A 26,277-nucleotide genomic window follows, 5' to 3' on the forward strand; every position below is an offset into this window, starting at 1 on the left:
GCCAGCAGATAAACTCATAAAATATGCATCGAATACTTTATTGATGATATAGCTATAGCAATGCAAAAAGATGGCATCAAAATGCATGTGAAAACAGTTTATATTGGCTTTGTATCATGGAGAAGAGGGGCACTTGATGGTCTGCAAAGATGAGAAGCTGGTGAATGATGTCATTGGGTGCTTTGATTGGGTTGGAGGACTAATTTCTTTGAGAAATCCAAAAATTAATAAGTTAAGGGTCAAGAAAGAAAAAAATGAAAAAAATCTGGGTGGGAAGACCCCCATTTTCTACAATATAGCAATTTGAAGAAAAAGGCCTATTTTGTTTATTTTTTGATTTAAGAGTAGATTCAGAAACTTCTATGTTCATTCATTTCTTCAGCCCACTATCTGCAAAATACCATGAGCAGTTACACAGAGGAAACAAGAAGTAGATGGCTGCCTATTTTAACCTTTTTTTAAAAGGCAGATGTATACAAATATAATTTTCACACCATAAAATTCACCTATTTCAATTCAGTGATTTTTAGCAAAACTGACAGAGCTTCAACCACCACTACAACCCAGTTTCAGAACATTTCTATCACCCAGAGAATATCCCTCATGCCTATTTGGAGTCAGTCTCCATTTACACCTCAAGCCCCAGGTAACCACTAATCAATTTCTGTCTCTATAAATTTGTGTTTTCTGTAAGTTTCATATATAAATGGCTGAGTAATATTCCATTGCATTGATATACCACATTTGTTTACCCATTTCCCCAGTTCACTGACGTTTGGATTATTTCCATCTTTCCATTACTGTGAATAATGCTGATATGAACATTCACATAAAGGTGTTCGTGTGATAAAAATTTCTATTTCGCTTGGCTAGATGTCTAATAGTGGTATTTCCAGGGCATACAGTAAGTTTATGTTTAATTTTTAAAGAAACTGCCAAAAGCTTTTCCAAAGTGTCAAAAATCAATTGACCATAAATGTAAGGATTTATTTCTGGACTCTGAATACTGTTCCACTGATCATATGACTGTCCTTAATTCAGGGCCACACTTTCTTGATTACTGAAGGTTTAGAGTAAGTTTTGAAATTAAGAAGAGTAAGTCCGCCAGATTTGTTCTTTTTCAAAATTATTTTGACTCTTCTGGGTCATTTACATTTATGTGTAAATTTTAAGATCAGCATCTCAATTTTGGCAAAAAAAAATACTGGGATTTTGTTTGATTTATGTAGAATCTATAGATCAGTTTGGTAAAAATGACTATTTTAACAATATCAAGTCTTCTCGTCCATGACCATGATATTCAACTTCTTAGATCTTTCATTTCTCTCAGCAGTGTTTTGTAGTTTTCAGTGTATGAGCTTTTCATTTATTTTTGATAAATTTATTCCTTAGTCTGTTCTTTTTGATTCTATAAATGGAATTCTTTTCTTAATTTTATTTTCAGACTGTTCATTATTAGTACACAGAAATACAATTTTTTCTTTTTTGTATATTTAACTTGCATCATGACATCTTGCAGAACTTGTTAACTCTAGTAGTGTTTGTGTGCTTTCCCCAGGGTTTTCCACATATAGGATTATATCATTTATGAAGAAAGACAACTTTACCTGTTCCTTTCCAATTTGAATGCCTTTATTTTTTTCTTGCCTGATTGCACTGGCTAGAACATCAAGTACAATGTTAAGTAGAAGTTGCAAGAGTGCCTGGCCTTGTTTCTGATCTTAAGGGGAATTCATCCCATATTTCACCATTAAGTGTCATGCTTGCTGTAGGCTTTTTACAGATGCTTTTCATCAAGTTGAGGAAGTCTCCTTCTATTCCTGGTTTGTTGAGAGTCTTCATCATGAAAGGCTGTTGGATTTTGTCAGATGCTCCTTCTTCATGCATTAAGATAATAATATGGTTTTATTCTTTACTATATTAATTTGGAGTATTACATTAACTGTGGATGCATAATTATGGATGTTAAATTAGCTTTGCATTCCTTGGATAACTCCTACTTGGTCATTGTGTATAATTCTTCTCATATGTTGCTGGATTTTTGGCTGATATTTTCTTAAGAGATTTTTGCATCTATATTCATGAGGAATATAGGACTGTAGTGTTCTTTTTCTTGTGGTATCTTTGCCTGTTTTGGTATTGGGGTAATACTTGGCCTTCCCTTTTCTAATATAAGTGACCTTCCTAGTAATTTCTGGTTTCCTAGGGTTCCTCTTTTCAGTCCTTCAGCCAGAAATCCAGGGTTTTATGTCCCTAACTCAGTCATGTGCTTCCACATATTGTGCTTGCCTTTGGGACCAAACAGAGGCTAGATACATAGAGAGAGAGAATCGTGGGGGTTCACCCGCCCTGTTGGAGCAAGATTCCACTCCTGCAGAGTTTTGGCTCCTTCAGGCTCGTATTGCCAACACTGCTGCCACTGCATAGAATTGCTTAGGGACTGAGGTCTGAGTATGGAGGGAGAAAGGGGAGAAGGATTTCTGTATTCTCTCCAAGGGTTAGGAGTTCCTTTTCCCAATCCTCAAGCCAGAACTAGAGGGCTTCTTTTAGAGCTCTCTCTGTCTATACCCTGGAGCCCACTTCTGTGTTTTGGGCTGTCTTGAGGTCAGGCCAGGGAATACCAGAGGAAAAAAATGGTAAACACCCTACCAATTTGGTGGTACTTTGAATTCTTGTCTTCTTTTCCAACCCATTTGCTACCAATCGCTTTTCAGAATTCTTAAATAGATTTTACCTAGAAACCCAAACACTATATGTCTGTTTTTTATTTTGTTTTCTAGTAATTCATTTTAAATTTATTTTACAAGATCGTTGGTCCTCACATTGATTGGAAATCAAAAATAATGACTTTTCTGGATGATGGAATGGAGGCTTTTGGGGGTTTTTTGGAGGAGTAGTGGAGATTGGGCCTTTCTACTAATGATCAGTCATCAAGCATAGAAAATAGGACTTTAGATAGAATTGGACTTTACAGATCAAAAATGAAGCTACCAGTTTCTTCCTGTAGTGGACACAGCAATCACATTCACTCCAAGCCTTGATTCATGTGGTAGCATTTGGAAATAACAGAGCAGTACTTTCCTTTGTTTTTTCTGAAACTGCCTGGGGTTGAAGTCTTCCCAGAGAGATTATAACTGAGCTGGGCTTTGAAGGGGTTATCTGGAACACAAAGGCCCTTGCTCATTTTTAAATATCTTTTTTTCTCTGTTCTTCAGATTGGATGATTTCTGTTCATTTGTCTTCAGGTCTCTTTCCTCCATCGTATGAATTCTGCTATTTAGCCCTTCCAGATATTGTTGTTGTTTTTTTTTACTTCTAAAATTTCCATTTTTTTTTTATAGTTCCTTTTTCTCTGCTGAAAACAACTACCTTACTGTTCATTTCAAGAGTATTTACTGGGCTTCCCTGGTGGCGCAGTGGTTGAGAGTCCGCCTGCCGATGCAGGGGACACGGGTTCCTGCCCTGGTCCGGGAGGATCCCACATGCCGTGGAGCGGCTGGGCCCGTAAGCCATGGCCACTGAGACTGTGCGTCCAGAGCCTGTGCTCCCAATGGGAGAGGCCATAACAGTGAGAGGCCCGTGTACTGCAAAAAAAAAAAAAAAGAGTATTTACCTTTACCTCATGTACTATGGTTGTAACTGCTGATCTGCATCTTAATCTGATTATTCCAACACCTGAGCCATCTAAATACTGTGATCTGTTGATTTCCTTTTACCTTGAGAATTGGTTATGTTTGCTTGCTTCTTTTGTATGTTGCATTTTGGATCGTGTATGCATATATTGAATATTATAGTTTAAAACTCTGGATCCTGTTTAAATTCTCTGGAAAAGGCTGCCTTTTTTTGTTTTGTTTTAACAAAGCTTGATTAGATTTAGACTGTAAATTCTGCCTCATTTTCTATGTGCAGTGTTTCCCATATCAGTTCAGTTTTAAAAGCCTGTTCCCAACAGCATAGAACAGAAAGTACTCCAGAGTAAATATACAGTATATGCATGTCCTGTAATTCCTCAACAGTGTGATTCTAAGTAAAGAATCGCACGCTATCCTGTATCTGTGACTTTCACTGTCGGCACTTACTTTTTCTATCAACTATTAATGTTTTATTTTTTTTTAGCAACAGAAAATTCAAGGAACTTCAACAAAGAAAAACAAATCCAAAAAATTGGATCCACTCAAAGGCCAGAAGGTTATTGCAAGATGTGACGAAAATTGCTTTTATTTTCCAGGTAGGTATTTTATTTTGTAAGATTCCTTTGTTACATAATATGATATTGGGAACCAGAAGTTCTCACACTCTGCTTTCCCTAGCACACTGACACTTCATGAGCTCTTCTGAGGTATTCCACTTCTAAATTGAAATGATGAAGTTTCTCCCCATATTTGTGGGGAAGTCACAGCCAGAAAAACTTACTTTAATCTTTCTTTTGTTTAGTAAAGTTTTCCTGCATACCTACTATGTTCCACATATGTAATATCCCTAAGGTGCTGGTCTAGCGTAGTGAGCAGACCCCAGAAGAAAATCCTTGTTTTCATGAAGCTTACATGCAAGTAGAGGAGACAGACAAGCAATCAAATAAGTAAAATACGTAGTGTGTCAGATACAGGGCTATGAAGGGAAATGAAGCCACGAAGAGGGTTGAGCGTGTCAAAGGTGAAGCTCGCGATTCTAGATATGGTGGTCAAGGAAGAGCTTCCAGGGAAGGCATATTAATAAGGAGTTTAAAAAGGAGCCACGAGGGCTTCCCTGGTGGCACAGTGGTTGAGAGTCCGCCTGCTGATGCAGGGGACACGGGTTCGTGCCCCGGTCCGGGAAGATCCCCCATGCCGCGGAGCAGCTGGGCCCGTGAGCCATGGCCGCTGAGCCTGCGCGTCCGGAGCCTGTGCTCCGCAACAGGAGAGGCCACAACAATGAGAGACCCGTGAACCGAAAAAAAAAAAAAAAGGAGCCATGAGATTATCTCAGGGAGAGTTCTAAACACAGGGAACAGCAGTACCAAGTCCTGAGGATGGAGTGCCCATGACACCCTCTTCCTTGAAGGAAGACTGGACCCGAGAGGTTTGCCCAAGACTTTCTGGGGCATGTGATCCTGAGGGAATCAGCCAGGTGAAGTTAAGCAAGAGCTTCATGAATAATGAAAATGATATGTGTGAAGATCTAGAGGTGAAGAAAAACATTTTATGCCTGGAGAAATAAAATAGATTATGGCTGGAACCTAGAATGCAAAGGAAGGGTAGAAAGTAAGAAAGCTCTTCGGAGAGGTGAGTGTGTGGCTGTTCATAAAGGGTTATGTTAGGAAGTTTGAACTTTACTGGGGAGTCACATTTAAAGCAGGAAGAAACACAATCACACTTGAAGTTTTAAAAGGATCCCTCCCAGCGCTGTGTGAAGAGTATATACGGAGCGGATTAGGATGTCACTCGGGTCCCTGGCTTGGGTCATAAGGTAAAGGATGGTACCTATAGGAGATGGTGGTATGGACAGGAAGATAACGAGGTGTGTCTGGGACGTGACGAATTGTAGGTGCACCACAAGACGCTAAAGTTGTCAGAGAAGCAATTGGAGATAATGGGTCCAGAGTCTGGAGGACGAAATCTGTCGGGAGATAGAGAGTTTTGACACGTCAGCACAAAGGTAGTCATTGAAATCATGGTAAAGGCCTATTGGGAAAGAGAGCTTAGAGAAAGAACCCTGAGGAAGAGCTGTCAAGCAGAAAGACTGTACCTCAAAATATAGCTGATGTTAACGTAGGCATTATCTGTCAATCACCAGTTAAGTAGTTCTTTATTAAACTTAATTTAATCTGCTTTTTAAGTGAGAAAAATACTTCATCAGGAGTTTGGGTTTCCAGCAGGCATATGTGTAGAACTTATAACTAGGATATTTTATTTGAAATTTGGTAACTGTGCTTTGAAGTTGACTGGTTGAGAGAAAAATGGATCCAGGCATTTGAGATGAGCTCCTAGGCTGAGGCATGAAACTCTTCTTTGCCAGAGCAGGGCCTGAGAACCTCCTATTTCTCTGGGGCTTAGATTTGCTGAGAGGTGATCATAGGAGGCCACCCGTGCTTGGTTTTCTGAATCTGAGCCATGGAGCAGGATCCAAGGCTAATTTAGCAGTTGAATGAAAATGCTGAAAATGACAGGATTCCAAATGGCTGGACTAGGGCTTGAGATCAGTTTGCTGGCCAGGGTCCCAGAAAAAAATAATATTGCTCAAACTTTTCCCCCAACCATCCCTGTGTGATAAGGAAATGCAGAAGACCTACCGCTGCTGATCTGGGGAAGTAGAGGAAACAGGTAACACATAGCCACATGCAATACCTAAGGCCATGCCAGCAATGATTATTGCCCTGGTTGTTTTTAAGTATGCAGCTAGAAGCAGACAGCACACAGTCCTAATAGCTCCATGGGATTTGGCTATTTGGGAATTTTTAATCTGTGGCTCAGGTAAGTCACTTGAAAGGTAATAAATATTTGATGGGAATCCCCTGGCAGTCAAGTGGTAAGTGGTTAGGTCTTGGCACGTTCACTGCCAGGGCCCGGGTTCAGTCAGTCCCTGGTCAGGGAACTAAGATCCTGCAAGCCACGTAGTGTGGCCAGAAAAAAAAAAAAAGCTAATAACATAAACACTTGAATTTAGTCATATAATCAGTTATTTTGATTAGTGGCGAGTTAGTAAATATTGACTCAGCTGAATTAAATGATGATGCATCGGTTAAGGATGGACTTAGTTTCTGTTTCCCTCCCCACAGCCCCCCTTTACACTCCCCTCCCCCCTACAAAGTTAATGTATGTTTTCTTTAACTGGGCACTTCAACTCTATTTTACCCTCATAGAGTTATTTTTTCAAAAAAAAATAATTTTAAACTTCCAGAAAATTTGCAAGAATAATAGAGAACTCCTGTATACTTTTACCCAGATTTACCAATTTTTAACATTTTGTCACATTTATTTTACCAATTTATTATTTTATTTTTCCGTTCTCTGTCTCTCTGTCTCCTTCCCTCTACCGTAACACACACATTATTTTTTCCTGAACTTTTGAGATTAGGTAACATCATACCCCTTTGCCCCTTAATACATGTATTTCTCAAGAACAAGAGTATTCTCTTAATATTACTACAGTCAAGTTATAAAATTCAGGGATGTTGATATTATATAGTTTTATCTATATATTTCAATTTGGTTAATTGTCCCAAGAATAGCCTTTATAGCATTTTTTTCCTCTAGTATAGGTCCCAATTCATAATTGTTATTGCATTTAGTTATTTCTCTTTAGTCTTCTTTAATCTAGAATCATTCTCTAGCCTTTTCCATCATCTTTCATGATACTGACACTATTTAACAGTAAGGCCAATTATGTTATGGAATGTTCCTCAATTTGGGTTAAATTAGATTTGGGTTATGTGTTTCCAGCCAAAATGTTATGTGATATCATTGATGCCACATCCCTCTCAGGGCAACCTATCCAAAGGCACATGATGTCCACGTGCCCTCATTAGTGATGTTCATTTAGATCACCTGGTCACTGCAGATTACTATTTTTACCCCTTACAAAAAAGAAGGCCACATAGAGTTTTGTGGCATGATATTCACTGATGACTCCTTTTCTGATAACTTTTGTTCAAAACCTCCTAAATGTTTTTAATGAAAAATAGCTTTAAAATGTACCTGAGCAGAAGGTGGCTTTGGAGCAATGGGATCAGAGCATCCATTAGTCAAGGCCAGGTCTACACTGGAGCAGAACTGACCCAGTTGTAGCTGCCATCCTTGGGAATCAGGGCAGGGACTTCCGTATGACTAACTCCATTCAGGGGTCAGTGTGGATTCACTAGTTGAGGAAGGATTGCGTTGTGCAGAACAGAAGGGACAAGCTGATGGACTGGCTTATTAGGATGCTGAAAGGCAAGGAGGCAGACACACTTCAGAACCTTATTTTAAATCGTTATTTGTAGGAATTGGATCATCCTTCCCATTGTTCAGCAAGAAGCAGCATTTTATCTCAGGAAATTCACAGTGATGGAAAGTCTGGGCCGCAAGATTTCTGCACTATGTCGTTGGAACAAGTTATAACGGAAGAAAAAGGCTGGGGCAGGGGAGGACTGAATACTTTCTTAGGGGTCATGATTCAGGGTCAGACAATCCTAAGTTTTTATTTATTCGAAGTCTGCTTCTTGCCTCTACCAGCCATGTGACTGGAATCACTGAAGTTCTCTGAGCCTGTTTCCATATCTTGCCAAATGAGATTTAAAACAGTTAAACCCCCATAAGATCATGATGTAGATTAAATATGATAATGTACAGCATCTTGAAATTGGAAAGTGTTCATTACCTGTAGAGTATTTCTATTATCTCCTCTTGGGAGATATAAACAACTCACCTGGGAGTAGAGGGAGCTGCTTGCAGTTTAAAAACTTTAACAACAGTTTTAAAACTTTAAGAGCAATTTGAAAAGGCAAAACAGTGGGCTATAAAGGAAACCTCTGAGACTAAAGAAGAAGAGAATGTGATGACTAGACGTGTAGGCTGGCATTCAGTGGAGGGGGGCAGGTGGAGGGGATGCTTCTGGTGGAGCAGAACTGACGCCTTTTTCAGGAAATGGGATTCGAGCCGGGCTGTGAATATCAGAAGGTTCTTATAGCCGGAGGTTAAAAAAAAAAATCCACTCTCCAGCCTGAGAAATTCCTGTTTGGAGCGAAGATTGAAAACCATTCCTGCTTCTTTCACCAAATGAACTCACCCATGCTGTCTGCCTAGACTGTTTCTTCACTCCCCTGGCCTCTGGGCATAGGCAGTGTTTTTGCTGAGGGTTTCAACTAAGGTGTGCCCCCTTTTCCCCCGCACCTGGGTACAGGAGAGCCCCCTGGCTGAGGTGGGGAGGCCGACTCGTACCCAGGAAGATGACGGAGTAGAGATGCTTCTTTCTGCCTGCTGGTCCAACCTCCAGAGCCCAGTCCACGTAACATGTCCCAGGAGACGTTTCAGAGCAGGAAACACCATCTCACCTCTCTGAGGCTGAGGGCAAAGAGAAACAGCAGTGTAAGGGCAGCCAGAAATCGGAAGCTGATCTTGAATCGGGGCCTAGAAATGGTAGCAACTCCTTACTGAGGTGGAGAAGGGGTAAGTGCAGAGGCTGAGCCACGACCGAACAGGCCAGAAGCTCTGGGTCCTCCCGCCTCGGAGGACAGCCAGGTGTCAACACCGTGAGGCTAGTTCTAGAGTTAGATTGGAAGAAACTACACTAATTTCTGGAGGCGAACAAAGGTCCACACCTGCAGAGATTGGAACATAAAAGAGCTGGTAGTCTAAATGCCCATCGACAGACGAATGGATAAAGAAGATGTGGTACATATACACAATGGAATATTACTCAGCCATAGAAAGGAACAAAATTGGGTCATTTGTAGAGACGTGGATGGATCTAGAGAGTGTCATACAGAGTGAAGTAAGTCAGAAAGAGAAAAACAAATATCGTGTATTAACGCATATATGTGGAACCTAGAAAAATGGTACAGATGAACCTGTTTGCAGGGCAGAAATAGAGACACAGATGTAGAGAACAAATGTATGGACACCAAGGGGGGAAGTGGCGGGGGGAGGTGGTGGTGGGATGAACTGGGAGATTGGGATTGACATGTATACACTGATATGTATAAAATGGATGACTAATAAGAACCTGCTGTATAAAAAATAAATAAAATAAAATTCAAAAAAAAAGAATACAAGACACTAAGTGAGCTATTTTGCTTGTTATCAGAATAAAAGATGAGGAAAGAGATTAAAAAAAAAAAAAAGCTGGTAGTAACATACCAAAAGTCTAGGTCTAACGATCTCGAGCAGGGGTCGGCAGCCTTCTTCTGTAAAAGGCAGCCGATACATGGCTTAGACGCTGCGGGCCATACAGTCGCACAGCTACTCACCTGAGGCAGATACCTGAAAAACTGCATCCCAGGTTTAAGACTGGATTCTACAAAGTCCCAAAGGCTAAGAATTTGAGGAGGGTCCCACTGGCCAACAAGGTCATCTTGGCAGCCCAGACCTTTACGCCTGCCTGGGTCAGGGCCAGGGTCGGGGTGGGTTGGGATGGGCTTGTGTGCTGGGGATGCTAGGATTCTCCTCAACTCAGAGGGGTTCTTTGTTTTCATAATAGGAATTCTTTCTAAAAAGTAGTGTTAGTTTTCCTAATTAAAAGGGTAGAGTCAGTTTATGGTAGAAAATGTGTGAACCATGTGTAAAGAATATTTCAGAAACCAAACGGAACATTTAGTCCAATAAGAAAACAGACAATATAAAGCTGGTTTTCATGTGTGTGTGGTGTTTTTTAAAAAAGTAAGTTTTCAGTTTCTTTGGCCATTTAAAACAAGACACCTGGACTTGAGATGAAAATCAGCAGCCGTTTCTTTGCCACCTGAAAGCATATAGGACTTTGCCAACGCCGGTGTGTGAGCTGGGGCGAGGATGCCGGGCACTCATGCTGTGGGAGCCCAGTGGGGATGAGCACATTTCTGTCTCAAACTAGGGGGTCCAAGTGCAGCTGTTACTGCCGGGGAAGTCAAAATGTCCCCCCAGTATTTATAATCCCTTTTAAATGGGAAAATATAATAAATTTCAACTAGGATAAATGACAAAATATGTGAACCTTAACACCAATATTTTCTTTTCCTGTTACAATAATCTCTGCACATAACTAAAAGGCAAGAAAACTGCTTACTTCTTTTTTTCTTCCTTTTCTGATTGTACATTTTAGAGACACTATGGGGTGTGTAATATTAGATGAAAAGCTGAGGATGAAAATTCATATTTCCTTTCACTTTCACAATTTAACAATGATTTTCCTTTTTTAAATTTTTATTGGAGTATAGTTGATTTACAATGTTGTGTTAATTTCAGGTGTACAGCAAAGTGAATCAGTTATACATATACCTACATCCACTCTTTTTTAGATTCTGTTCCCATATAGGTCATTACAGAGTACTGAGTAGTGTTCCCTGTGCTGGACAGTAGGTCCTTATTAGTTATTTATTTTATATATAGTAGTGTGTATACTAACAACGATTTTCTGTCTCCAAGTATTATAGAAGGAAATATGACTAAAATAAATAAGGGAATCAGACGTTAGGAAGTGTCCAGGGAAAGGATATTTCTAGAAACACTGTACCCAGCAGGATGGCTGCTGGTAATGCTGGTTGAACAAGTTTCCACGCATTCTCTTAGCTTCCCAGCTCAGCTCTAGAGCAGAGCATGGCACTGCACTCTGAGTTGGTCAACCCCAGCAGGCATCATAGAGTATCCAGTGTTATCTGGTGGAGAAACCAAGGGGCACACTGATGTAAGCAGGCAAAGTGCTGTAACTTAGCTTGACCAACAGGATGGGGCAAGCCTAAGGGAATAGGCATTGCCTTTCTGTTTTATTTTAAATGTGATTCTTTACAGGGGTTGTGAAGAAGCGTGTGAGCCCCGCCCACGCGCTCGTGGGCTTCAGGTATGGAAACACCAAGGTCGTGCCCATCTCGTTCATCACACCTGTGGGGGGCGCCATGCCCTGCCCACTGCTCCAGGTACCTGCTCCAGCCATCTGCTCCTGGCCCCCTTTTCACCGTTCCTAGAGCTCTGGATAACAGTGACCCCTGTTCCTATGACCCCTTGCCTAGCAATTTCTTTGCTCCTGACCCTGATCTGCTAACGCCCCGTTAAATAGCTCAGGACTGCACAGACCTGCTTGCATTGCCCCTGAGGCTCTTGTTGCTTTACAGACAATAGATGGTCATGGGCGGGAGTTGCTGTAACTGCTGGTGCTCTTGAAGCTTTCACTGCAGAAGATTATACTAAAACAGATGTAATAACAAAGGCAGAGGTAGCCCTTTCCTTGACGTTGTAGTCAGTTGATGCCAGACCTTGATGCCATAATGCAGTTACCCCTGAACATGCATTCCAGGGGTGAGCCGGGCTGATGTGTTCTCATCTGCTTATAAATTCATCAGAGCTGCGCCGTGTCTGGCACATCCTCCTGTGCTATCCTCATCCCCGCACCAAGGCGAGAGTGTAGAGAGAAAACCCCCCAAAGCTGCACTGCTGTTGTTTCTTGGATAGTGTGAGCCAGGAGGAAGAGTGCTGAGGAGTGCTCATAGGATTCACATTGGTTGTCTGTTCCCACCTCCCCTGGGCAGACTCAGAGGGCACATCAGTGCACTTTCCCCCGACCGTGAATCCTCTCCATCTGACAGATGCCCTGCAGCTTTGTATGTCCCTTCACAAGACTCTCTTTCTGCTGGAAGTTCTCTCTTGTGCCTTTGTCCCATGGATTCCAGGTGTGAGCTTGGGAACCACATTAAAGAAATCTGCTCCTGTCCTCTGTCTCTGACAACCCTTCAGACACAGGAGGGCACCGTCCATTCTCTCCCAGGTCCTCATGTGAAACATGACAGCTTCCTTCAACCAGTCTTTGTAAGATATGGTTTCCAGACCCCTCACCATCTGGCTGACTGTCCCTGAGACCCTTGTCAGGGGAAGCCCTGCTAAAATGCGGCTTCCCCAAACTGGTCACAAAATTCCAGCTATGGCCCAATGAGCCCAGAGAATTTTGGAACTAGCAACTCTTTCCAACTGAGGAAAAAAACATGTCTTTGAATTCTAGCATCAGTACTTGCTCGTCATCTTGGGGTGTTTTAAAACAAGCTTATATGCATATTGTCTCTAAGATGGATAAGCAAAATATTTGCCGTGAAAGATGTTCTCATCTACAGGTTGGAGATTATGTGTTTGCCAAAATTGTGATACCCCGAAGATTTGACTTCTATGTCCCCGCCATTGTCATAGCAGTTCCAAATCCAGATGTGGCTGAAGATAAAGTCTACACAGTTTTAAAATGTAACAACCGGAGAGTAAGTAGACTTTCACTTAGAAACGAACATTCTCGCTAGGCAGAAAGTGGCTTCCTTTTACCCCTGCCTTTCTTGCAGGCAATGCCTGGCTCTCTCCTGGCACCACCAGATGTCTCGGAAGAGCGATCTCCCTGGCTGTTTCTATTCCCCCTGCACGTCCACCCCCTGTGGTTAGAGTTCTGTCCGCTGTACAACATAAAATCCGCCTTTGCTAAGGTCGCCCTGGCCTCCTAACTCCTCTCTGTCAGATGGTCTTTGGGGCTCTCGTTCCACGTTTGGGGTCTGGGGAGGCTCGCTCCAATTCTGGCTTCATCAACAGCCTCCCCAGGTTCTTACAGCCCCACTCTCTCTCCCTGCTGCTACTGCTGCTGTTCCCTCTGTATTTTTCCTAAAAGTTTTCGAAAAAAATCATTATCAGTTTACAAATCTGATAATGTCACTTGCCTACCTGACGTGGCCCCTGTCCCTCACCCCCCTACACACATGCGCACACACACACTTCTCAGCAACCTCAAGGAAAAGCCCAGCCCGACCCCCCGCCTGCCCTGTGAGCTTGGCTACCAGCCCTATGGAAGGTTCACTGCTTCCCGAACACAGTGGGCTTTCCCAAGTCCCTGGGTTTTAACCCTTCCTGGACCGCCCTCCCCATCTTCTTTCCATAAAAACTGCTGTCACCCAAAGACGCTGCCTGATTTCTGCTGAGGCCCTCAGGTTCCCCTGCACACTGTCCTGCCTTCCTCCTGCCCTGGCTCCCTCACCAATCTCCCAACTCCTTAAAGGCAGGGACCGGGTCCTATCCATCTTTGCATCCCTGGTACCACTGCTGATGAAGAGCAAGTTCTCCCAATTGCTTTAAACGGTACTTGAATGAATGATGTTTTCTAATGGAAATAACATGTTTTGATGGCCCACTTAATACGCCTGGAAAATGGATTGGCAAGTGAAAAGCAGCAAACGAAAGAGTCGTGCTAACTTATTCAGCACTTACTATGTGGCACAGGTACTAACCCAGGTGCTTCACACATAGTGAACAGCTGGCTGCTCAGAACACTGTGAGGTTGGTACTCTTATCCCCATTTTCAGATAAGGAACCTGAAGCAGAGAGGTGAAGTCACACCCAGGGTGAGCGGTGTTACAGGCATTTGAACCCAGGCAGTCTGGTTCTGTGGCCCGCACTCTAAATGTCTATGCCCAACTGCCTAGTAAACAGAACAAAAATATCTAATCAATTCTTTTTTTTTAAACATCTTTATTGAAGTATAATTGTTTTACATTGTTGTGTTAGTTTCTGCTGTATAACAAAGTGACTCTCTAATCGATTCTTGACTGTAGCATGGGGTATGTCCATCAGGGACGGGGTCATGATGAATGAATTTTAGGATGAAGGGATGAAATGTAGGATGGATGAGTGAAGGCTGTCAGAGCCAGTGGCCCCAGGAGCACTGTATCCCATCCGACAGAACAAGAGGGAGAAAGGGCATCTTCTCATCAACCCAGGAAAAACCGTGAGAGATAATGGACTTTCCTGGAGCTGTTTGGATGACATTGAAGGAGCCTGGAAGGGCAGCGGGTGGGAAGCATCTCCGCTTCCAGGTGGCCCTGCTCTAGGGACATCTACCAGGCAAGAGAGGAGAAAGCAGATCAAGGGACGTTTGATGAGATGCCCGTGGGTGGGTCCCAGGTGTGGGGAGAGATGAAGCTGGTGACCCAGGATCCCTGAGGAAGAGCCTCAGAGCCCAGGAAGGACCTTGGAGGTTACCCCCCTTGGCACTGGGGTCCTGGACTAGACGGCATGGTCTTGGGGATGGATGCTGAGGACAATTCTGATAGAAATTCTGGGAGACCCAGGGGCTGACAGTGGGACATACAGCATGGGGTGGTGGTGATACGTTATAAGTCCAGGAAAGAGATGGCCAAGGCTGGAATTAAGCTAGAAAGGAAGGTGGTTATATGAAGGTGTGTGTCTGTGTGTGTGTGCACGCGTGTACATCAGTGGATGCACGTGCACACACACACACACACACACACCTTGACAAATGGTGGACTTGACAAATGATCCAGGATGTGGAGAAATGACAGGAAGGACTCAATGATGACTTTTATTCAGCGTAAAATTATCAAGCTAGACTCTGCATTTACGCTGCCCTCTTAAGTATCACCGGAACAGGATAATGGCTGGTAGCTATTACAGTGGGTTGAGCTAGATTAAAATTACATCTGAATTGTGGACATTTCTGATTTAAGTTGAATGAACTCTTTTGGTATTATTACAGGAATTTTGCCCTCGGAGTGCACTTATTAAGATCAGCCAAAGCAAACATGCTCTCTCTTGTGCTCATATTAAGTCTCCCCCAATTCAGGAGGATTCAAAAGTGTAAGTGGACCCAACTTTCTACTTTCTGAATTTTATTTATATCTTTGCACTTTAAATCTGTTTCTTAATCTTTTAATCTGAGATCCACCATCTCTACATACTTGGGGAGAAAAGCAGAGGTGGAGGACTTCCTACCAAAGTGCTAGTCTATGATGATTGTCCCTTCAACGTCACAGCTTTTACCTGCTGGTTATTTGTCTATCTTGTTCTAATCTCAAATTCAACATTATGTATTTTACTGACCCTTCAGCAAAGCTTTCAATCCTGTCATGACTCTGAAGGAATTATTTTCCTCTTATTTGTAAGGATTCAAGGTCTTCTAATGAAGCCTCACTATAAAGCACAGGTTAGATTAAGTTGCACTTGGGACTAATCACCCATCACCTCTCCCTGTTGGGGGTGAGAGTGAGGTGCTGGCCCTGGCTTGCCTGTGCCCAGGTGAGTGTGGGTGGGTGGGTGGTGATTTCCAGGGGTGACAGTGGGGTAAACACATTTTCATCTGAGGCAGCAGGATCACTAACAGCTGGAAAGGTGGATTAAAGTAAAATCAGTAAGAAAAAGCTGAGGCCTGAAGAGCAGGTGAGACCAAGTCCATGGGGCCAACAAGGGGCATCAAAGTTGGAGTCAGAGCCCTGACCTTGGAGGTGAAGGTGGATTTTGAGCACGGGCTGAGCCGTCTTTGGGTGCCAACCTTCAATCTCCCAGTGGCCTCACCTTGTGCTTCATAAACAGAAACCACCAGACGTTCTCTTCCTGTGCTGCTTTCCTCACCTCTGGGCTTGTGGAAGCCTGGATCTCTCCCCCTGATGTCAGAGTCCCTCCTCCTCCGATGCTGATCCGTCCAGCAGGCCTGTCCCCCACTGCCCAGGTCCCTGCTCTGTGATTTACCCCTGGACTCTCCTCCCCTCTCTCCTTAGCTCCTCTCCACCAATTCCTTCACCTCTGCAAAACCCCAAAATTGCCTCTTCTGTTTGCACACACACATGCACGTGTGCACACACGATCCTAAATAACTAGACCTCCTTGCCTGCTGCAGTGTGACCCAGCACCCTCCTCTCCCTTCGCCACCCACATCTGAAACCGCACAACTCAGACTGGGACTTGAACCCACGGGCTGGGATCGAATCCAACCAAAATCCAGATTGGGAGTTGAACCCACTGTATTTTAACTGAGATCACACACCTGGTCTCACACACCTGGAAGCTCAGGTTCTTTATGTCGCATCACAGAAAGAATTCAGTGAAGAGACAAAGTGATAGGTAAGAAGTGGATTTATTTAGAGACATACACATTCCGTAAACAGCTTGCAAATATTTTCAGCTCGGCTGCACAAGTGCTCTCATTTCCTGAGGCCTCCTCCTCCCACCTCCTCCTGCCCTGAGGTCCCGCCATCTCCCCTAAGTGCTGAGCAGAGGAATCTTCCTCACATGTAAATCTGCTCTAGCCCCTCCCCCACGACCCCCACCCATCCCTCTTCTTATCCTAGCTTAGCCTTTTGTTGCCCTGAACCAGGCCTGCCTAGCTGGCCTTACTTCTCCCCTAGCCACTCCCCAACAAACCTCCCAAAAGCCCCTCTGCACACTAACCATACTAAATTTGTAAACTAACCATTAAAAAAACTTGCAGGGCTTCCCTGGTGGCACAGTGGTTGAGAGTCCGCCTGCCGATGCAGGGGAGATGGGTTCGTGCCCTGGTCTGGGAAGATCACACATGCTGCGGAGCAGCTGGGCCCGTGAGCCATGGCCACTGGGCCTGTGCATCCGGGGCCTGCGCGTCCGGAGCCTGTGCTCCGCAACGGGAGAGGCCACAACAGTGAAAGGCCCGCATACCGCAAAAAAAAAAAAAAAAACCTTGCAGTTTTTTTCCCATGCTGTGCTTTTTCAAGGCTCTGTGCCTTTGCAGAGACTTAAGTATCTCCTCCCTGGAATGCTATTCTTGCCCTTGGCCACCTGGGGAACTCCAACATTGTACACAAGCCCTGTGTTCCAGGACTCCAGCCCTGTGTGGTGAGGTGATCCACTGCATCCTGTAGATGTTTTGTTTGTTTGTTTGTTTGTTTTGCAGTACGCAGGCCTCTCACTGTTGTGGCCTCTCCCGTTGCGGAGCACAGGCTCCGGACGCGCAGGCTCAGCGGCCATGGCTCACGGGCCCAGCCGCTCCGCGGCATGTGGGATCCTCCCGGACCGGGACACGAACCCGTGTCCCCTGCATCGGCAGGCAGACTCTCAACCACTGCGCCACCAGGGAAGCCCTGTGTAGATGTTTTTATTATAGGAATTTTACCTTGTGTTGGGCCATGTACTTTCAGGACCATCATCCCTACTAGGCGTCAGTCCTTGAAAGCGGGGGCAAGGTTCTATCTGCTTCTAAATCCTGGTTGCCAGGGTCCAGCCCACAGGATGTACCCGAGGACTCTTTGAAGAATGAACCAATGAACACACAAATACTAGGGGACGCCCAGCAAGGCTCCTTGAGGGGCATGTAGTTCCACAGAGAAGCTTCTATTAGGTATGATTGTTGAAAATATATTCTACAATCCTTCAGTCTTTTTCTAGATGAATATATCATTTTAAATAAGAGCACTTTTCTTGGTATCAAAATCCTACTCAAACAATATGATATCCAAATTACAGTACATTATAAAGGACTATGGATACACATGTCTAGGTATTGTCTAGGTACCATCTTCACTAAACTCAGTATTATCAATCACTATTTTAGAATTAAAATTCAGTTCTTTCTATGCTGAGAAAAACCTTTCATTATTTTCTGCCTTAGTACTACCCCAGGCCTTATTTAAAGCTCTGCTGCTAGTTGCCTACCCCAGCTCCTGGGGCTTTACACAGCGGAAGCGTTCATTGACCCCCTTATCTCCCATTGTAATTTCCACTGTTTTGTTGCTCTAGCTGCCTCTCCGCTAGAAAGAGACTGCATTTAATTCTCCTAAACAGAGGTCACATCCAGCCCGCTACGTTCAGAGCTTAATCTGTCTCTGTTTCCATAATCAGGGCTGGTAGATGTGAGCACACAGAATAAAGGGGTAGGTCTTATTTTGTATCTACACTGGGATTTCCTTCCGGTAGGTCCTTTCTCATCAGAAACTCTTTCTCACTTCCTTTCTAAATGTGCCACCTCCCTTTGGTTGTTCTTTAGTAATCTTCACACTCTTACCCCAGATGAGACCATTAAAAAAAAAAAATCATGGTGCTTTCTTCATGGGCTAATTAAAGAAATATACTGTAGGTTACAACTTCAACGGGACATCATATGGCTAAATTTAATTTTAAAATACTGAATCCACTATAACCATCCATTTGGGGTTGGTAAGACAAGGGGTATATGGCCCCAAACAGCTGTGGAGCAGGATGCCAGACATCCAGCTCTCCACCCTCCGCCCCTCCTCTTTTCCTTCCTTCTTGGGGTCTTCAGTTTGGGGTCACTGAGAGTATTTTCTGCAAGCCCTTCCTCTGGTTCCTAACAAGGCTGGTACACAGTGAAAGGCTGGAAGAAAAGTATTTGGAAGGTAAAGGGTTCAAAATTGATTGAATATGGCCACAGCTGATACAAATTTTCATTTTCAATTCAAAATTCTACACAAATGATTCTTTTTTTTTTTTTTTTTTTATGGTACACGGGCCTCTCACTATTGTGGCCTCTCCCATTGCAGAGCACAGGCTCCGGACGCGCAGGCTCAGCGGCCATGGCTCACGGGCTTAGCCGCTCCATGGCATGTGGGATCTTCCCGGACTGGGGCACGAACCCGTATCCCCTGCATCGGCAGGTGGACTCTCAACCACTGCGCCACCAGGGAAGCCCAACACAAATGATTCTTGAAGACTTATAGCAAGGTTGTCTTGCAAAATATGTTACCCATTTTGCTAAATTCCAAATAACTAGTCCTTAAAGAGAGAGTTTTAGTATTACCATGTTTGTGATGTGGAGTCAGGTGAGGCTCTTCCAATTTTCTCTTTCCTTGGAAACCTGATGATTGCATTCTCTGATGGCACCACTGAGAGAGGTGTGTCTGGTGGAGGGAAATGATTGCTCTTGCCTTGCCTTACCTTCAGTAAAGTCCCTGAGCTTTTTCTGCATTTCGTGCCATCAGAGATGTCTGTTCTGAATGAAAATATTCCCTAACCTGTCAGTAACTTTCTCCATTTAGAGAACACACATGTAATTTCTCCTAACTCCAAAAAGCAAGGGGGCCAGAAGGAATTTTCCTTCATTTTGGCATCCTCCCTCCTTGCCAGGCAGGAGATTCACAGCACGAGGTCTTCCCTGACTACCTCCCCTGGGGTCCTGTTCACATCAGAAGGCTGCGGCCTCCGGCTCCTTCAGGGAAAGCGTGTTTGGTGGGCTTAATGCTCTGACGTCCGGTTTTCTCCATTGAAGGGAAGTGCCTCTAGCAGGTGTTACTCAACCACCCACAGGTGGGGACCACGTGCTCCTCTGGGCAGGGCGCCTCTGGTGCCATGTAACTGGCAGGAAACCCCTCCCAGCCGAGCTGGAATCCATCCTCCCTTCCTTGTTGACAGAACAAGGCTTGGGCAAATTACCTTCAAGTTTCCTCTTTAAGAAGGTTCACCACAGAGGGAGTTTGATTTCTCGAAAAAATGATCAGCATTCTAAATGGGATCACAGGAAAACCAGATTGGACTAATCATTTTCTCTGTGCTCCGGAAAAATCACTGGGCGTCTGAAGGAGGTTGCTGGGCAGTGAGATCCTGAAGACGAGAGTGTTCTTCCCTGGGTGCACGATTGTAACCGTGTGGTCTTGGGGACGTGGCTGGGTAGGAGAATCCTGGAGGGGAGAGCCCCCTCCCAGCATTCTGATGTGGTTTGTCTGGGTCTGCAGCCAGCTCTTAATTCCTATTACACAAAATATTAGCCTCTCGATACCTTTCTTTGAGCAGTTTAGCAATTTTCCATCAAGCTATTCGGATTTAGGACTGTGCCCCCAAAGGAAATGATAATTCCCATATTGTTGAACCCTCCTCCCCTTATCCATGTAGCCTGGCCTCACATTGCCTTCCTGACAGCAGGGATATTAAGTCATCGATTAAAACTTCAAGATTCAGTGCTGCCTCTGAGATGAATCACTTCCCATCCTCTCACCCGGTCACTACTGACTATTTTTCCCTTAGAAGGAGCTGTGCCTCTGGAAATCATTAAGCCTGTGTATGTCATTAGCTCCCTCGGTCCCTTCTGGTCAGATCAGGAGCCCCATTTCCTAAGGCCTGGAAAACAAGCAGTTCCGCCATAACCCTGTCTGTGAGTGTCCTACCTTATCCAGAGGGACAGGTGCCATTGCCTGTCCTCAGAAGGCGTGCTGGTACTTGGGACAAGAACACAGAGAGTCATGGTGGTTCGTTACCCCTGAGGGCCGGTGAGAGCAACCTGGACAGCAAAAACTGCCTTTTCTTATCAGTCTCTCCTTTTTATGCCCCTTCCGTTGTTAAAACTCAGGGGCCTCCTGGTCCTCATCAAATGTCTATCCGGTGCCTACCCCAGACATCCTCCTGTTCTTCATATTCTAGGATGGCCTTGCCAACAGAGACACACTTAGGGCAGAATAGACATGAGGCCTCAGGGAACCAGCAAGAATATGGGCAAACTGACAATGCCCGGTCAGGTGAATGCGGTGGATTTTGACCCAAGGAGAGCATGGACAGGATGCTCAGAACTCTTCCCCAAAGTGGAACGAGCTGCTCTGAAGAGCCCGTGAAGGCACAGTGCCTGGCTCCTCCACGATCCCCTGCAGTGTTGACCAACTCTGTAGCCTAAAATAATTAATAGGGCACTAAATCTAACTCAGTTTTGGCATGAAATAGGGCAAAAGAAAGCCATTTAGCAGGGCCCTTCCAGGTGTGCTGGTGGAGAATGTCCACTGGCTGAAGTTGGGAGCACGGCCACCCTTCCCCTTCCCACAGAGCAGAGTGAGGGTGCGTGGGGGGCCGGGGGGTGTGGATAAGAGCTTTCACATCAGATTCACACCTACCCTGCTCCCCCATCCTATAAGAGGACATTTCCTTGTGGAATATCTTGAATTTGGTCTACATCAGTCATTCTGGGGAATATAATAGGGTGGCCTAGCAGCATCTGCTTGGTTGATGTAAAGGCTTTTCCTTGATCAAAATCCCGGCCCATTTTTATTCGAATCATGCTAACTTATACTGTTTTATTCTTATTCAAAAAGTAATGCATAGTTAATATAATTTAGGAATTGAAAGCAAAAAACAAAAGGAATATAAAAACCATCCGTAGTTCCACATTTCAAGAGTAATCACCATTTGCATTTTGATGTATATCGTTCTAGAGTGTTTTCTCTGCTATTTTGCTTCTTTTTCCTCAAAATAGAAACCTTTGTTTCTCTTAATCATTTATGACAGTTGAAAAAAGATTTCTTAATGTGGAGAAAGTGACAGTTCTCCTGGAATCCATTTCTCTGAGGCAACTATTAAGAGATGGATGTGAAGGTTTCCAATCATCCCCCATATTCACAATCTTAATAACAGAAATGAACATGTAACATACATTCTGTTTTGCACCATTTTTTTCTACTTAATATATTACTTGCATCTTTACATGACAAGGGCACTTCTTGTTTCATTATTGCCTGCCTCAAATTTAATTGTTCAGGTGGTCCACCACTTATGTGACCAACCCCCTACTGAGGGAGGGCTGGACACACATTGCTTCTTGGTCTTTCATGCTCTTCTTCCTGGGTTCCTTCCAAGATCATCTCCTAGTGTCCTTCAGGTGGGCAGGTAGGCCCCTCCTCTACCTTACTCTTTGGGTGCCTTTAGTACACCCGGAAAACTCTCTTCTTCGCATTCCTTCCTTGCTGCTCTTCTGTCGGAGAGCTGATAGGTTATAGACTGGACTGCGGCCAATTCTAATATATGGGAAACAGAGAAAACCTCTGAAAAGGAAATAGTATGTATCAACTTAGTCTCCTCTGGAGCAGGGTAGCGATTTGTGGGAGAATTGATGGTAGTGTGGTGGGTAAGATTTTAGATTTCAAAGAACAGGGTTGGTGATTACAGTCTTGCAGCGTGATTTCAAGTTGAGTCTCTGAGAACCTGGCCTCACAGAACTTACCCATCCACATAGGCGCTGGCCTTATATTTAAAGATAATCTTGTTGGTGGCCTCCTGGGAAGCCTTTTTCCAATGCTACTGCTATTGCTAAGGCCAACTTTTTTTTTGTAGTAAAATATACATAACATAAAATTGACCCTTTTAACCATTTTTAAGCATGCAGTTCAGTGGCATTAAGTACATCCACATGGTTGTGCAACCATCACCACCATTCATCTCCAGAGCTTTGTTTCAATTTCTCAAATTGAAACTCTGCACCCATGGACACGGACTCCCCACTCCCTCTTCCCCTCAGCCTTTGGCAACCACCGTTTTATGTTCTGTCTCTGTGATTTTGACAACTCTGGGTACCTCATCTACGTGGAATCATAGTGTTTGCCATTTTGTGACTGGCTTATTTCACTCAGCTTAATGTTCGTCCATGTTACGGCAAATGCCAGAATTTCCTCCCTTTTTAAGGCTAAACAATATTCCATTGCATGTATATATCATATTTTGTTTGTCCATTTATCTGTCAATGAACACTCGGGCTTCTTTTACCTTTTGGCTATTGTGAATAATGCTGCTATGAACGTCAGTGTACAGATATCTGTTTGGGTCCCTGCTTTTATTCTTGTGAGTATATACCCATAAGTGGAATTTCTGGATTATATAATTCTATTTTTAGTATTTTGAGGAACTGCCACACAGTTTCCCACAGCAGCTGTACCACTTCACATTCCCATCAGTGCACAAGGATTCCAATTTCTCTACATCCTTGCCACCATTTGTTACTTCCTGATTTTTTTTTTCTTCTTTTTTTGGCAATAGCTATCCTAATGCGTGTGAACTGGTCAGGCCAATTTTTTAATGTCTCTTGGAAATCACCTCCTGAGTCCTTGAGCCAGTCTTTGAAAAGTATCACATGCGGTGAATCTTGATCCTTTGAAGAGGAATTTGATTGATGAAATTTTCTATTTAAAAGTAACTAAAAATCTGGGCTTCCCTGGTGACGCAGTGGTTGGGAGTCCGCCTGCAGATGCAGGGGACACGGGTTCGTGCCCTGGTCTGGAAGGATGCCACATGCCGCGGAGCGGCTGGGCCCGTGAGCCATGGCCGCTGAGCCTGCGCATCCGGAGCCTGTGCTCCGCAACGGGAGAGGCCACAACAGTGAGAGGCCCGCATACCACACACACACAAAAAAAAGTAACTAAAAATCTTTTTCCACTCTAATTTTTTTCTTGACAATTTCCAAAAGGAAAACTGGGTGATCAAGGTGGCAGGTACTGATTATGGGAACAAAATAAGGTTGAACAGCTGGTGTCCTTACTTTATCCTAAAGGCCCTGAAAAGGCAAGTTCCCGAAATGGTATGCCATGATGGCCTGGTTGAGATGGGGTCGTGGTGTTCCCAAGATGCCTTCTTTGAAGGATGACACTTCTAGATAAATAAACTGCCTGATATATTTTCTTTTATTTTTTTATACCCTTTGACCAACATCTCCCCATTTCTCCCACCTCCCCAGCCCCTGGCAACCATCATGCTATTCTCTGTTTCTGTGAGTTTGGCTCTTTTTAGATTCACATATGAGTGAGATCATACAGTATTTGTCTTTCTCTGTCTGACATATTTCAGTTAGCATAATGCTCTCAAGGTCCATCCATGTTGTCACAAATGGCAAATTTCCTTCTTTCTTAACGGCTAAATAATATTCCACGTATATCACATTGTCTTTATCCATTCATCCATCAGTGGACACTTAGGTTGTTACCATGTCTTGACTATTGTCAATAATGCTGCAATGAACATGAGAGTGGAGATATCTCTTCAAGATACTGATTTCATTTCCTTTGGGTATATACCCAGAAGTGGAATTGCTGGATCACATGGTAGTTCTACTTTTAATTTTTTGAGGAACCTCCATACTGTTTTCCATAGTGGCAGTACCAATTTACATTCCCACCAGCAGTGCATGAGGTTTCCTTTTTCTCCACATCCTCACCACACTTGTTATCTCTTGGCTTGAACATTTCTGTAGACACAGCAGCCATCAAGACCAGGATCATCCTGATCTATCTCTCTCACTCTCTTTCTCTGTCTCTAGGGAAGACATGGAGATAAAGAACTCTACTGTCCTAATACGGCCAATCAAAGTTAACACTGGGGATTTACAAGCACTAAGACAGGAGAACCCTAGAAGGAAGAAAAAGAAAGCCACCAAGAGGCTACCTCTCCAGGAGATGGTCTCCTCAGACTCAGATGACTCTTCCCATGGAAACAGGTCCCGAGAGTCCTACCCCAAAACACACCCCAAGCCCAGGCTGGGAGAGGGACAACATCGTTTCTCTCAGGAACACCCTGAAACATCTCTCAAGGATAGTGCACGTAAGATCACTCCCCAGTTTCCGGGCCAGTTTAGGCCCCAGGACAGCAAAAACTCTAACACCCTTAAGTAATGCTGACATCCGCTTCCCCAGAGAAGGTCCTCGGCCCGGGGTCTAGGAGTCAACCAGCCACACCATCGCTGCTACACCTCCACCTCGAGCAGCCCTGCCCTGCCCTTATAAAGCCACCCACAGCAGCAAAGGGCTGAGGAGCATCACTGAGAAACCTGAAAGCAGTCTAGTGGCAACCATGTTTAAGAGAACCAGTGTTCCTCCTGGGCTGCCCTCAGCCGCCAGACATTGTGGAACTAGCCCCTCTGCTGAGGTAAGGCCATGCTTCATTCTACCTCTGCCTTTCCTGGTTGTAACAAAGGTAGACTTCCCTGCCATCCTCCACCTGGATCTGTTTGAGCTTATTGGTTCTGGCTTTTCTGGACCATTCTTTATCCTATTATTTTCCCTGCCCCCACAAAACAGATTGAATACCATCTTCTGGTAGCCTCCCCACAGCCATAAATTTAATCTGATAGATTACCATCATAGGATTTTCAAATTTTTTGAAATCTGTAGTTCTAATCTTGAAATTATGTAGTTTTAATCCAAACCTGCAGTCTTGTTTTAAATTGATTATCTCATCAGAATTAGAGATTTTATCATTAAATGTTAGGACTGAAATTAAGACCTAGTAACTTGTCTGAGAGCTTCAAGACTGAACATTGCCTATTTTACTGTTTTCTGAAAATTTTTATTGAGCCCTCCCTAATTAGTTTTATCTGTAGTCTGTTGTAGGTACCTCTGAGTGTGGAACCAGAATAAAAACTCTTACACTGGAAACATTTCAGAACTATTGGGCTGTTACTGTTTTCTTTGAACACATTTTAGCAATGAGGTACCAAAGTATTCACTTAAAAAAATTTTTAGTAAAATTAGCGTCATTAATTTAAAAAATGAAATAGTCTCCCGAATTGTTTTCTTCTAGTCAATAATAGCCCTAGGGCTAGATAATAATTGAGTACAGATTATTAATAAGAAAACTATTGGATGCTTTTTACAAATAGAAATGATAGGGCAGCGTTGTGATACTCTAAAATCCACAACCTAATTAAAAGTGATACTTACGTTCTCAAAAGCTAGGGGGTCACCAGGGTTATGGTGAAGAATTTAACCACTTCCAAAAATATGTAAGAAGAAGGGACATCAGCTCAGCATCAAGCTAAAAGTAGTAAGGCAGGGAGGAAGAAATGGAGGAGTGAGGAAATGATCTGGAACAAGGCCAGGGACAGTGTCCTGTCACTGGACATCCTGTCACCCGGAACCCGGGCAGGGAGGCTCTGGAGCAGTCGTCTGGGTTTGGTCTGCCCAGTGGAGAATTGGGGGGTGGGGGTGGGGCGGGTAGGAAAGAATCCATTCACACAGTCAAAGTGATTCATTCATGCATGAGTGCATTCATGTAAGCCTGCATGTATTCATTCAATTATTCAACAAGCAATTGAGTGCTCACAGTGAGCCAGGCTGCAGAGAGACCATTAGACTATTCTACCCCTCTTCATCTCCAC

The 26,277-nt window shown here is 43.8% G+C and overlaps 1 protein-coding gene across 1 annotated transcript in view; it reads left to right on the forward strand.

Moving 5' to 3' along the window:
- The window catches only part of VWA3B (von Willebrand factor A domain containing 3B), a gene marked incomplete at both ends in the record, with an annotated part of 217,727 nt that extends 192,934 nt beyond the window's left edge, over positions 1–24,793 (forward strand). The window contains 5 exon segments of the mRNA XM_079721376.1: positions 4,117–4,228; positions 11,436–11,560; positions 12,746–12,883; positions 15,157–15,257; positions 24,442–24,793. Coding sequence (XP_079577502.1) covers positions 4,117–4,228; positions 11,436–11,560; positions 12,746–12,883; positions 15,157–15,257; positions 24,442–24,793 — 828 coding nt within the window.
- Positions 24,794–26,277: the final 1,484 nt, after the last annotated feature.

This window comes from Hyperoodon ampullatus, assembly GCF_949752795.1.
Source record: "Hyperoodon ampullatus genome assembly, chromosome: 15".
Classification (NCBI taxonomy): domain Eukaryota; kingdom Metazoa; phylum Chordata; class Mammalia; order Artiodactyla; family Ziphiidae; genus Hyperoodon; species Hyperoodon ampullatus.